Source organism: Myotis myotis, unplaced genomic scaffold (genome assembly GCF_014108235.1).
Source record: "Myotis myotis isolate mMyoMyo1 unplaced genomic scaffold, mMyoMyo1.p scaffold_m19_p_13, whole genome shotgun sequence".
Lineage (NCBI taxonomy): Eukaryota > Metazoa > Chordata > Mammalia > Chiroptera > Vespertilionidae > Myotis > Myotis myotis.
Genome location: NW_023416317.1, coordinates 33,314,113 through 33,329,095, shown reverse-complemented (window position 1 = coordinate 33,329,095; position 14,983 = coordinate 33,314,113). Strand labels below are relative to the sequence as shown.

At 36.7% G+C, this 14,983-nt stretch overlaps 1 protein-coding gene across 4 annotated transcripts in view; it reads right to left on the bottom strand.

The window, feature by feature from the left end:
• Positions 1-14,983, bottom strand: part of MRPL3 (mitochondrial ribosomal protein L3) — a 43,019-nt gene that overhangs the window by 4,702 nt on the left and 23,334 nt on the right. For 2 of the 4 annotated variants that reach the window (XM_036332623.1, XM_036332624.1), the window contains exons 7-8: positions 5,358-5,466; positions 92-169 (exon numbers count right to left, since the gene is read on the bottom strand). The exons of 1 other annotated variant lie outside the window; for it this stretch is intronic. In XM_036332623.1, coding sequence (XP_036188516.1) covers positions 92-169; positions 5,358-5,466 — 187 coding nt within the window. The remainder of the gene's footprint in view (positions 1-91; positions 170-5,357; positions 5,467-14,983) is intronic. One more of the 4 variants, XM_036332625.1, reaches the window with a different exon arrangement.

Below are 14,983 nucleotides of genomic sequence, written 5' to 3'. Positions count from 1 at the left end.
TAAACAGACACACATACAGTCCATACTCTGGTGCCTTTGCATTAGGGCATTAATTTAACCATTCCTAAAAAGAGCCACTTCAGAAACTCACTTTCAGTCCAAATTCTGTCCTATCTCTGTTTCCCATTTTCCCAGGCATTTTAGTTCCAGGCCAGACTCTGGCGACATCCTGAATGAGAGAACCAAAGTTAGCGCTTCTAAATATTCTCAATTTAAAACGGTTCTGATGAAAACAAAAGGTAACCTAAGATAGGAATTATTAAAATGTTTAATCCCCTCCCCCATTGTTAGGCCCCAGTAAAGAACTAAATATGGAGTTAGACACATCTACCTCAAGAGGGGTAATCCAGTCTAAATTAGATCAGAGCGACAAAATACATACAGACTAAGAACAGAGTTAGGAGAAAAACTCAGTAACAAGAGAGTAGTCGCTGCGCTAGCACTGCTTGAGAATTTAGAAAGAAAATGTGGTCCTTTGGTGGTGTGACGTGTTTGTTTTGGACATACAAACACGTCACACCACCAAAGGAACAAGTAAGTGCCGGCCTGCTTTCATGAATCTGGATTAGCCCATGTAATGCACTCCATCCGCACCACTGCTGCTGAAATGGTCCCACTCCCCCTCCCTTGCTTTCGATGTTACCTTCCTTCACCAGAATGATTAAAGGACAGTTCGTTATCGGAATATTGAGTTTGCTTGTCCAGCCCTGGTTATCTCCGATTCACATAAATCAAACAGCTTCCCACAGTCTCTATTTTGGTCTGATAATAATGGATAATAATTTTACATCTAAAGAAGCAAATCTGAATTCCATCTAAAATGGGAAAGGTTCTCAGGACACATGAATTCTTGAAATAGAAAAACTTTTGCATCACTACTCTCGTAACAGAAGTCCAGGGGAAGTAACTCATTAAGAGATAACACAGATTAAAAGATAATTTTGAATATTATAGACTAAGTATCATTTTTATTTATTCCATATTTATTCTATAAATACACTCAGTGATAAGCACCTTGCTTAACATTACATTACTAAAAAAAGATCTGCCCTCCCCAATTAAATTTACTCTCCTTAGAAGTATACCCTAACTCTTAAGATTATAAAGGCAGTCGCTAGCTAATCCTTAATGAAAGTATTTACAAACACAGAACAGCATAGTTCATGACAAAAAATTAGGTTGAGCTATAAGAATAGTCTTCTACATGCCTAATTTTTAAAAGAGCTTTATTATAACTCATACCACACATTTCACCCTTTTAAAGGGCAGTTTAATATTTTTAGTACATTCAGAGTTGCGTATTGCTACAACCAATCTTAGGACATTTTCATAAATCCCAAACTAAAACTTCATACCCATTAGTGGTCACTCCCCCAGCCCTGTACAAACCTCTAATCTACTTTCATCTCTGCAGATTTGCCTAGGATGGACGTTTCACATAAATGGAATCAAGCAATTTACAGTCTACTGTGCTTGGCTTCTTTCACTTAGCATAACGTTTTTAAGGCTCCGCCGTGTTATAGCATATATCAAAACTTCTTTCCATTTTATTGCTAAATAATATTGTGTGAATAACCACTCTTTAATTATCCATTCACCAATTGATGACCCTCTGGGTTGTTTCTATTTTTTGGCTATTATGCATAATGTTGCTATGACTATTCATGCACAGGTTTTTGTGTGCATTTTTTCATTTCTTTTGAGGTATATATACCAAAGAGTGGAATTGCTGGGTCTTATTTTACACTTAACATTTTTAGCAACTGCCGCAACATTTTTACATTCCTATTGACAATGTATAAGGGTCCCAATTTATCCACATCCTTGCCAACATTTGTTATCTGCCTTTTGAATTATAGTAATTCCAGTGAGTGTTAAGTAATATCTCACTGTGGTTTGGATTTATTTACATTAATGTAATAGCCAAGGATGTTAAGCATCTCTTCATGTGCTTACTGACCATTTGTATATCTCCTTTGGGAGAATGTCTATCCAAGTCCTTTGCCTACATTTAATTGGGTTATTTTTTTTACTATTGAGTTGTAAGAGTTCTTTATATATTCTGGATACAAGTCGTAGCAGATATGATTTGCAAATACTTTTTTCCATTCTGTGAGTTGTCTTTTCGTTTTCTTGATGGAGCTGTATGCAGCCCAAAGTTTGAACTTTTGATGAAATCTAATTTATATCTTCGGTTACTTGTACTTTTGGTGTCAGATATAAGGCTTTGCCAAACCCAAGATCATGAAGACTTACTCCTATTTTTTTTTTTAATAGGTTTTTAAGGTCTTAAATTTATGTTGATGATAAACCTCATTTTCATAACTATTTTATATAATTTATAACTACATAATTTCATACTTATAACACAAAGAGCTCTCATACTCTACCCAAATTTACCAACTGTTTACAGGTTGCCCACTTGCTTACCACCCACTCTATATGTATGCACATCTCCTATGTCATATGTAATTTGGTGGCAGACATGATGCTCCTTTGCCTGTAAGTATTTCAGTGTCTACTTCCTAATTCTGTTACATAACCACAATACAATTATGAAACTCAAAATTTAATACATTACCTAATTTTGTCAACTGCCCAAATGTTCTTTACTGCTATTTCCCCCCAAGTCCAGATCCACTTCAGAATTACACACAATTGTCATGTTTCTTTAGTCTCCTTAAATCTGGAGCAGCTCCTCAGCCTTTCCTTGTCTTTCATTACCTTGACATTTTTGAAGGCTACAAACCAATCATTTTGTGGAATATCACTCACTTGGGGTTTGTCTAATGTTTCCCTGCGATTAGATTCGGGTGATGCATTTTCAATGGGAATCACCACAGAAGTGATGATGTGTTCTTTTCCTGGAATCCGTTCAGGAGGCATATTGTGTTGGTTTGTTCAATTACTGGTGATGTATAACATTGATCAGTTAGTTAAGGATGTGTTCACTCAGTTAATTCACTCTACGGATATTATTTTCCCCTTTGTAATTAATAGGCAACTTGTTGTGGGACTATGTCAGCATCTAAAGTCCATCAAGCTTTCACCACTTGTTTTAGCCTCCATTGCTAATTCCTCTAATGGCCATCAAAGTGAAATTCTAACTCTAACATCCCTTCCACACTTATTAGCTGAGATTATAGTGTAAGGAAGAGCAGTCCCTTTTCTCCCATTTATTAATCTATTTGTATCAGTGTGAACTCATTGATCCTAAGTTTTTCATTTTTTTTAAGTTTTCAAATCAAACTGTCCCATTTTTTTGCAAGGGGGAGCTAATTGTAGCTGGATCCTGGGTCCTTTCAAGTACCATTTTAAAAGCACTTCCTTGATTTCTTGAACAAGCTGGTGTTTAGAAACCAAGATCTAGGCTCTAGTTGTGTTCATTGCTATGGAATATCTTTGCTTTTAGGCCCTTTCAGTAGCTAAAATGTACGTATATTTATACCAATTCCTTTGTTTACATGAACATATAGTAAATATACACTGGCCAGATTATTATGACCACCCCATCAGTACTTCATTGACACTTCCAAAAATACTGAATATTGAAAACTTCCTAAGCAAATACTCTCAAGGTTTTATTATTTGCATAACTAATTCACTTCATTGTACTGATGGGGTGGTCATAATAATCTGGCTACTCAGTGTATACTGATACCTACAGCTGGAATTCAACATTATAGAGTTATTTTAACTTCCTTCCTTTCCATAACTTAATACCCTTTTCTAACAGTGAGAAACGTGGCTCCCATTACCAATATATTTACCTATCTACTCAACCTTACAATTCACAGAAAATTATTTCAGAATAGCTACCTACTACCATTGCAAATAAACATAATTAGAATTCAAAACCTATGCACAGTACCTTTTTAATTTAGACTCAGGACATATAGCCAAATACTGTGTTCAAAAGTTATTTGAGTTACTCTCCCCACCTGTTTGATGAGGTTATGTTACTCATTTCAAACAGTTAGGTTCATCTTCTAATTATATTCCATTATGGATCCCCCTTTCTTTGTATTTTATTTTGAATACATAAAACATTAACATGGTTTCAACTATAAAAATTTAACAAAAAAGTATATCCGTGGAAGTCTCTCTCTTACCACTTTTGAGCCCTTCCATACTTTTCCCACCCATCTCTTGTAGGTAACCAGTCTTAGTTTCTGGGTTATCTCTTAGGTCCTTCCTTTTTGCAAAAATAACCAGGTAACACGCATTTTCTTATATCCTGGAATTCACCTCATTCTTTTTTTCAGCTGCATAGTATTCTATTGAGCAGATGTACCATACTTTATTCATCCCAACTCCCAGGTATGGAAATTTATGCTTGTAGTTATAATGTTGCAATAACTAATTTTATAAAAATGAGTATCTTTAGGGTAAATACTACCTAGAAGTAGCATTGCTGTGTAGTTCTATTTGATATTGCCACATTATACTATATTTTATCCCCAACAAAAGATGCACTAGTTTGTATCTCCACCAGCAATGCATAAGAACCTGTTCCCCTATATCAGCAATGGTGAACCTTTTGAGCTCGGCGTGCCAGCATTTTGAAAAACCCTAACTTAACTCTGTGTCACATATAGAAATTTTTTGATATTTGCAACCATAGTAAAACACAGACTTATATTTTTGATATTTATGTTATATATTTAAATGCCATTTAACAAAGAAAAACCAACCAAAAAAATGAGTTCGTGTGTCACAGGTTCGCCATCACTGCCCTATATTCTTACTAACACATTGGCAAAAATCAAAGCCACGTAAGAATTTAGTAACTCAAGAGTGGTTTTAATCTGTGTTCCTCTTATGAAAGAAGTAGAAATACTTCCATTTAATACTGATATACATATATATCAAGCTTTAGAGATTAAACTTGCATTATTATGACGCTCCAATAAATTATGCCCCTCATTCCCCCCCAGCACTTTATACTGTATCTCTGGGAGAGTAGAACTGAATTAGCAATACAAAGTCCTTCACCATTTCTTCTCTTACACCATTATATTATCCTTGACAATCCTTAAACTGCCATTTAAGGAAAAATAAGTCTCTGAAGGAACCAGATGAAAAGGCATTCTAATCCCTAATTTCTTGCAACTGACTTCAGAGTGTAGGAGGGGAGTCAGAGATGGGAATGAGAAAGTAGGCAGGAAAATATTTAGAATACTGACTGTAGGGATGTAGGGAACAACTAAATAATTCAAGTCGGCCTCTGGAAAGTAAGTAAGACCAGGACCCACCTTGAATAAGATTAACATTATGTGGCTTGATTCCCAAAGTCAGACTAGAGCATTATATGCACTATTGTAACATTAAAAAGAATACCACTAAGTTATACTTACACCAGTTGAAATAGCTCCAGGTCTCCTGTGAGTTTTCGTTTGACCATGAGTAGCAGGCTGGCCTTTAAATCCCCATCGTTTCATGACGCCTTGAAAACCTTTACCAATGCTGAGCAAAATAAACATCAGAATTTGCACAATGAACAGAGAGCATACTGCACCCAACTGTACACTTTCTTGATAGTACCTTAGAGTTTTAACAAAACTTCTTATCTAAATAACTAGAAAAGGCTATACAAGCAAAACCGCAAATGAAAATTCTTTTATGTCTGACCTGGTTTGAATCCCTTCCTGAAATTTTATATAACATGATTAATTCAAGATTGTGAGACAAGAGCAAGCTAAGCAAAGGGAGTTCAATCTGAACAGGGAGTTTTATCATCATAAGCCTATGAAACAACATAGTAAGAGTGGTAGATTTCTAGAAGTTCCAAAGTACTCACAAGAGATATGGCAGACAACCATTAAGATCCACACACTTCCTGGTACCCAAACCCTCAAGTTCTCACCTCTTCTTGAGTCTGGGTGGACCTAGCAACTCACTTCTAAGGAATAAACGATGGCAAAATTGATGAGATGCCACCTCTGACATTAGGTTATCTCTTGCTTTGATAGGCTCTGAAGGACGCACACTGCCACGCTGTAAGCTATTTTACAGAGTCGAGAGGCAAGGATGTCTAGCCAACAATTGTGGCCCGAAGGCTTGGCGGCAACTCTCCCCAAGTCGAACACTGAGATGACTGCACCCTGGGAGACGCCCTCAGCCAGAGGAATTCAGCTAAGTTTACTGGGATTCCTGACCACAAGCTGTGAAGTATAAATATTTGTTGTTTTAAACTGTTATGATTTAGGGCAATGTGTTATGCAGCAAAAGGAAACTAATACAACAGAACATTAAATAAAACAATAATACCCTAAAAGCTGAATGTTTTACTATTAGAAGATACCAGAAGGATATTGGTTTCAAGGTTTAAATAGGAAGCTAATGACAAAATCAGTTACAATTTCTTAAAGTGTAATATTTCACTTTTTTAAACAAAACCATTCTACTTTCAAAGTCCATAACTAGAGAAACATTCTGCCATGCAGGTGGAAAGCGAACAACACTATGATTCAAAGCATTATGATGTCCGTTTCTATCAGTACAAATCATAAAATAAAAGGGCCTGAATAAATTGTAAGCTGTAGTGGACATATTTTTATAGACTGTTAAGATGAACATTTTTTCCAGCTTTCATTAGATAATATGTCAACATATTTTAAAGTCGTGTATCCTAACCCTAACAGAGCTAGCTGTTATTAAATAGACAGTGAATAGTTCAGGCCATTTACAAAAAAGCAAAAGGTTATGAAAACCACCTTATATCCACAAGCACTTTGCTGTGTATTTAACAAAGAATTATCAGAGAGTAATGAACTGAAGTAAGCCCGTATAATAGTTTGTTATAGATAAATCAAGAATTCAACATAAGAACTATGTACAGAACTTAACAGCTGAACATTACCAGGTCCAAAGTTATTTGTATATGAATAATTTAACTGCACTTACACCACTTTCTTCATAATCAACTGGACACATCACTTGTGTATACATAATTCTTTTCTGCCTCAAAAACTCAAAATAATTCTTATTCCTGATACAAAAGCTAAAATGGAAGTTTCATATAGATTTAAAAATTACAAGATTAACATTTAAGAAGAAAAGCTATGATAATGAATTATTTTACTGAAATTCTGCCTCAGAAACTTAACAAGTATTTCCATTTAACACTAGATTTTAGAACATATTGAAAAATAAAAAATACCTAAAGAGTCATTTGAATCTATCCTATTGTTTGGCAAAGAAAAAACGGGAGTGGAGTGGCAACAAAATCTAAAATGAACATGTTTTAAAAATACCACATTCTAACACTAACCATTCTTGGTAGAAAGTTTGCTGGTGCCTTTTGAGTTCTCAAACTGATTCATCTCTTAGTTAAAAGAGAGCATGACCGTGCCCAATAACACACATGCTAGGTAAATTACATAAGATATTTAGCTCAATTTGAGAGTAAATAAGATGAAAATGGTATACTGAAAGTGCTAATTATCTGTCAGCTAATTACAGATTATTTTTAATCTAGCTCTAGAGTACACCATGTTGTTATACTGTGTACAATGGGAACCTCTTCAATAAATAACTTTTAAACAAAAGGACAAAACACAATGACATGACAAATTATTGGCTTAATTCAGATGATGGAGAATAGAGTGCACCTGTTGATCCATGGGTGGTACAGGTACCTATTCTTTTGTGTCTCTCAGTTGTCACCCAACTTGAGAACAAAACAAATGAAATGAACTTATCTATACTTAGCATACCCACACACATTTCAAATATAAGGTTTTCACAGGTCAAATAAAATAAACCATTTTACCACAAATGATACACAACACAAAGCACACACATGCTTCACTCCCACACCTTTTCTTACGCAATCTTTAATGATAGCAGAAAAATCAAGGAAAATTCAAATAAAAAAGAACACGTTAAAAGTTCCAAATGTAGTGAAACATGAAAAATAGAAAAACAAAAAATTTTATTTAGAGCATTTATACTTGTTAAACCAAGAAATCATAAAAAAAAACACCTCAGAAACAATTTAAATTTAGACTTGATTGCTCTGTTCTTGGCCTATTTCCTTAGCATACGTCCTAGTGCCCAACCTAGAGAAGTCAGTAATTCTGTTGTTACTGGCAATAGCTGTGTCTTAGGAAAAAAGATGATTAGTTTATTTTGCCCTTCAGTTTAAAAATGTTGTATAATGGGCATACCTTTCATAAAAGTTTACTAATAAGTAGATGGTGTTAAGAAAAGGAGAAAAGGAACTTAAAGGTATGACTAAGAATCTTGCAGAAGAGAATGCATAATTTAATGTTTCTAACTGCATTCTATAAATCGCTAGAAATTACTACCAGGTGAATTTCATTCCTATGCCATATTGTGGCAAATGCCTAAATGTCTACCATAGACAGAGGTTTTAATAAAAACCCACCAGTATTTCCCGTTTGTGGGAAAATGACTTCGATTTCATGGTTCAGGATACAGTTATATATAGAGATAAAACAAAATGACTATGAGATGAGGAGTGCTCTCAAGTCCATCCATTCTGAGTCCTCTGAGAACTTCCTCCAAAATTCTCATCACTGAGTCTTTCCCTGCCACTGACTTCTTCTATCTTCTCTCTCCACTGTATTCCTTTCTCCTCTTTCTTAGGAAGCAAACTGCTTCTCCCTCTCTCATCCATCACCTGCAATCTTTTTCTCTCCAAGTGTTCTCTGGAACTCACTCTGAGGTTAATCCCTTAATCCTTAAACACAAAGCCTTTTATTAAAATAACTTTTTATTATGGAAGTTTTAAAACGTAATCAAAAGCAGAAAGACTAGTACAAAGAATTTTTAACTCAAGGACTATTTTGTCTCAACTATTTCCCTCCTCTACAATTCCAATGGATTATCCTTTATATAATAAAAAGCTAATATGCAAATTGTCCCCTTGGGAGTTCGCTCACTCACTATGACATGTGCTGACCACCAAGGGGCGGCACAGAACATGGCGGGTGGCAGCGAGGCCCTGAGGGAGCGAGGGAAGGAGGAGGCAGGGAACCTGATCAGCCCTGATCACCAGCCAGGCCTAGGGACCCTACCCATGCACAAATTTCATGCACTGGGCTTCTAGTTTTGTTTTTTTAATATACTTTATTGATTTTTTTTACAGAGAGAAAGGGAGAAGGATAGAGAGTTAGAAACATCGATGAGAGGGAAACATTGATCACTGCCTCCTGCACACCTCCTACTGGGGATGTGCCCGCAACCAAAGTATATGCCCTTGACCGGAATCGAACCTGGGACCTTTCAGTCCACAGGCTGACGCTCTATCCACTGAGCCAAACCAGTTAGGGCTGGGCCTCTAGTTTTAAAATAAATTCCAGATATATCATTCCGCCCATAAATATTTCAAATATGGGTCTCTAAAAGATAAGGATCCTTTTAAAGAACAAAACCACATTATCATCATCACAATGTAAAAAAATTAGCCATTCCTTAATATCAAATATCTAGTCAGTATTCACATTTCTATGGCCTCTTTTCAAATAGAAGAACTGTCTTCTATCACTCCTTACCACCCTCTCCCACCACCACTCCAATCATCATTTCCTCCCTATTCTCCTGCTTCCCTAATGCTCTTTGAGACACGCCTTTCTCCTTACAGGCACATAAAAAGAAGATCTTAGAGTCTTGCCTCTGACCCTCTTCTCACTATGGTTATAACCAGGGGTTGGCAACTTGTTTTTGTAAATGAAAGTTTTATTATAACACAGCCATGTATATTTTTCTACTTATTGCCTATGATAAGAACAGTGATGGCGAACCTTTTGAGCTCGGCGTGTCAGCATTTTGAAAAACCCTAACTTAACTCTGTGTCACATATAGAAATTTTTTGATATTTGTAACCATAGTAAAACAAAGACTTATATTTTTGATATTTATTTTATATATTTAAATGCTGTTTAACAAAGAAAAATCAACCAAAAAAATGAGTTCGCGTGTCATAGGTTCACCATCACTGAGCTATAACGACAGAGCTGAGAAGCTGCAACAGAGACCATAATGTTCGCAAGCCTACATTTACTATCTGGCCCCTTGAGAAAAAATCTGCTGACCCCTGAAGCTATTACTAATAAACTGGAGTTCCACAAACCTTGCCCTCTGGCAAGAATTCTGCTACCAGCCCATTCTATAGATGTTTGGACCGTAGCTAAACAGAAGTAGCTCAGCCATTCAATTACAATGTTTCAGAAACAGAAATGAACATCACCCTCTTTTCAAGATACCCTCCTCCTGACTACCAGAGTGAAATTCCAAGCTGTTCCCTGCTCTAAAAAAACACATAGAATAACACTAAACAACCATAAATGTTTCCTAGCAATTTCTTTAGCTTGGGGCATATAAGGTCTTTTATAACTGGGCCCAGCCTACCTTTTCACACACTGCCCATTACAGATCTAGTCACAGCAGATTCCTCTGTGAATCCCTAAATATGCCACTCTCTTATATGTCTTTGCTCATTCTGTTCCCTCTACCTCAAACATCCTTCCTGCTGCAATATCTATCTTTCCAATGTTACCATGAAAAAGAACAAAGTGTTTCTCGTGCTGTATTAGCTGTAAAATACTTCATCTCTTCATTTAAAAAAATCAAAATCCACACTGCAAATGTTTTTCAATCTGAACCATTTCCAATTTAAGCTTGCACTTTTTCTCTTCAGCTGATTTATGCTGTAAAAACGTTGACTTGTACATAATTTATCAGAAAACCCGTAACTGAGTACTTAATGGAAGAAAGACTCTTGACTTCTCTAAGGATGCCCCAAGATCAGGTTTAATTGTTATCCTATATAATAAAAGGCTAATATGCAAATTGTCCCCTCAACCGGGAGTTCAACCAGGGGGCAGGGCAGGCCGGCCAACCGCCAGTGGACCCCACCCATGCACGATTTCATGCACCGGGCCTCTAGTATATAATAAATAAAAATGGAGATGAGGGTGAGAAGGTTAATACCAGCTTCTTTGGTTAAACACTACATTTGAACACAGGAAAATAGCAACTCATGTCAGTTCTTAGTCAAAATCAAGACTGGGCTTCTTTATAAAACTGAACCACTGATTGGAGTAAGATGAAATCTTTAATTGTGTAAAAGTAGTATTGAATGTACAAGCATAATGTCCAAACCTACAACCTAAAGAATATCTTGTAGCCTATAACCTAACACATTGTTCAAGCCACCCAAGAAGCTTTTAATGATAAAAAATTCCAGTTAACACAAAAGGACAATTTTTAGTCAAATAAATTACATGTATATAAAAGTCCCTATTAGCTAATTCACTATATCCATCAGGATTGGCTTTTAATTTATGATGAACTAATATGACATACACATTTTAATCTGTAATTATAGTGCCTCCGCATTTGAACAACTCACCCAGATGTTACCCATCTACTTTCATCTCCACACACTTAATGGGTAAAGCATCTCCATGGAATCCCTGTAAACTATGGGAGTCGACTTCTACTCACTTCAATGTTGCTGTCTAAGCCTATTTGATCAGTGATGTATAGGTCCTGAGCCCATGAGTAAGTCACGGCGGACTTTTCCAATTGCTTTGTGTCCACCACACATAGTTAAAAGCTGGCATGAAGTATCTGTATAGCTGTTACTCTTTAGATGAGTTTGTGACAGCAAGATCTGAAATGCAGGTATTCTGTTTCTGCCTAAAAACCGTAACACTGCCAGCAAAAGCTGGGAACATTTTTATCAACAAGGAACTGCTAAAAGTGCACTGTTTCATGGTTTATAGCGTTTTGACATGAAATCTAGCTCATTCAGTAGTACAAAGAGCCAAATGTGCAGTGACTCCTTTGAGTCCTCATATGAAAGGGAGCATTTCCTGGCTGTCCTAAATAAATCCAGAGCACATTTGTTGTCCTGAGTTCAGCAAGCTCTTTTTAAAAGAGAAAACTCAAATAACCAATTCTGCAATGTTATGACAGGACTTAAACAGTCTTCTGAAGGCCTTCAGACATATCTTTTCTTCAGTAGGCCAGAAAACCATATTGCCATGTGCTGTGAATCTGTGGTTATGTATTATTTTTTTCATTAATATAGATAAGAATGAATTAGGCCTCTTGGAAAACTGAGGGATTATTTTTCAGAAGCAGATTTTTAGAATTGAAAGGAACCTTAGAAACCGCTTAGTCTCATATCCTTACTAACTGTTGAGAAATAGATTAGAGCAAAAATATAAAACTGTCTAGCAAATCAGAGAGGCATGAAGCTATTTCAAGGGCATCATCATTATTCTATAAATTCTAGATGGAGCAAGTGGTGCATAACCTTAAAATACCACGATTTAATTCCTAATGACTCAATGTTACTTAATCATTTAAAAAATTTCCTATTGAAAACACTATTTTTTCATTTAAAATCTGAAACAAATGAAAAACTAGTAATATCAATAATAGTGGCAGGAGCCAACATTTCTCCTAAGCATTTATTATGTGCCAGGCCTTGAGTTAACAGCTTTCTGTTTATTATCTCAGTTAGTCTTTACAACATGGCTATGAAACAGGTTAAAGATGAGACAACATAGACACTTTCGAAAGAAGATATACAGAAGGCCAAGAGACATAATATGAAAACATGCTCCAAGTCACTGATCGCCAGAGAGATGCAAATCAAAACGACAATTGGGGTACCATCTCACACCTGTCAGAATGTCTATCATCAACAAATGACAAGTGCTGGCGAGGATGTGGAGAAAAAGGAACCCTCATGCACTGTTGGTGGGAATGAAGACTGGTGTAGCCACTGTGGAAAACAGTATGGAGTTTTCTCGGAACTCCCATTTGACCCAGTGATCCCACTTCTAGGAATACATCCCAAGAAATCAGAAACACCAATCAGAAAGGATATATGCACCCTTATGTTCATAACAGCACAATTTATAATAGCTAAGATTTGGAAACAGCCTAAGTGCCCATCAGCAGGTGAATGGATTAAAAAATTCCATCTACACAATGGAATGCTACACTGCTGTAAAAAAGAAGGAATTCTTACCATTTGCAACAGCATGGATGAACTTGGAGAGCATTATGCTAAGTGAAATAAGCCAGTCAGAGAAAGATAAATATAGCCCTAACTGGTCTGGCTCAGTGGATAGAGCGTTGGGCTGCGGACTGAAAGGTCCCAGGTTCAATTCCGGTCAAGGGCATGTCCCTTGGTTGCAGGCACATCCCCAGTAGGGGGTGTGTGGGAGGCGGCTGATCAATGTTTCTAACTCTCTATATCTCTCCCTTCCTCTCTGTAAAAAATCAATAAAATATATTTAATAATAATAAAAAAGAAAGATAAATATCACATGATCTCATTTGTGGAATATAATGAACAACATAAACTGATGAACAGAAATAGATCCAGAGACAAGGTAACACTGAACATACTGTCCAACCTCAGAGGGAAGGCAGGGGAGGGAGGGGGGCAAGAGGTCAACCAAAGGACATGTATGCGTGCATATAAGCATAACCCACGGACACAGACAGTAGAGGAGCTCAGGCATGTGCTGGGGAGGTAGGAACAGCCGGGGAGAGGTCAATGGGGAAAAAAGGAGACATATGTAATACTTTAAACAATAAAGAATTCAAAAAAGAAATTTTAAAAAAAGACAACAGATGTTAAGAAAGCTGTCTAGGCCACAGCTGCCCAGAGACAAGCTGTCTCTGTAGAGAAGCAGAGCCCATGCCTTTAGCCCCTTTCTAGATTTCCAGCATTAGGCCTTAATTTTAATGACTTTGAGTAAAAAAAAAAAAAGCTTCTTTGTAGAGTTAAAAGTGAGGGAATTATAGATGCCTACTATACATTTTTTTAAAGCAACAAACAACAAAATATAACCCTAAAACACCACTCTCCAAACTCTAGCCTTTATCTAAAAAAAAAAAATAATAATAATTTTTAATCCTTACCCAAGGATATTTTTTCCATTGGTTTTTAGAAAGAGTGGAAGGGGTGGGGGAGAGAAAGAGAAACATCTATGTGAGAGAGAGACATCGATTGGTTGCCTCCCACATGAGCACTGACCAGGTCTGGGGATCGAATCTGCAACCCAGGTATGTGGCCTTGACTGGGAATCGAACCCAAGACCCTTTGGTGTATAGGCCAGAGCTCTAACCACTGAGAACAATGGCCATGGTTCTAGCCTTTATCTTGAAACAGTCAATCACTTTAACTGATTTAAGAGGGATGATTTTTTTTTTTTTGAGATTACTGCCCTCTATGATTTAATCACTCATTTTGAAAATTATTTCACTAATGTGCTTAAAAATTTACTGCTTTGAATAAGTAGTAAACAAAGTAACTTACTATAAAATGAAATAGAACTGCAATGTCCAGGGCTGGACAGGAATTATGTCTCGAAGCAGCACATACCTGGCTTTCCCCTTCACCAGCCAGAAGAGTAAGCCAGAGGGGAAGTCTTCCCACAGTGTGGACTGGGCACTGAGCCTAAAGAATCTACTCTTTTAAAATCCCACCTGGCTTTTTTGTTTGTTTGTTAATCCTCACACGAGGATATTTTTTCCATTGATTTTTAGAGGGAGGAAGAGAGACACTACACACACCATCGATTGGTTGTCTTCCGCACACGCCCAGATCGGGGGACTGGGGATCAAACCTGCAACCCAGGTACATGCCCTAGACCAGAGTCAACATGTGACCTTTCAATGCGTGGGCCGGTGCTCTAACCAGAAAGTCACACCAGTCACCTGGCTTTTTAATCACCTTAAGACTTTGATGAGCAATAATATTTCAGTACATATTTTGATATCTTAATGAAAGATTCAAAAACTATTTGAATCTCAGTAAATGTGTGAAAGTGCTATCTATCAATCATCCAATCTCCCCACTTTTCTTCTTTCTACCAGGGATGACATTATCAAGGTAAGCACCTATTTTTATATTTTGAGGCCAAAGGGCAATGATAATTTAAAGGACATTGATGCCTTTACAGTGTTAAGATTATACCTGAAATTG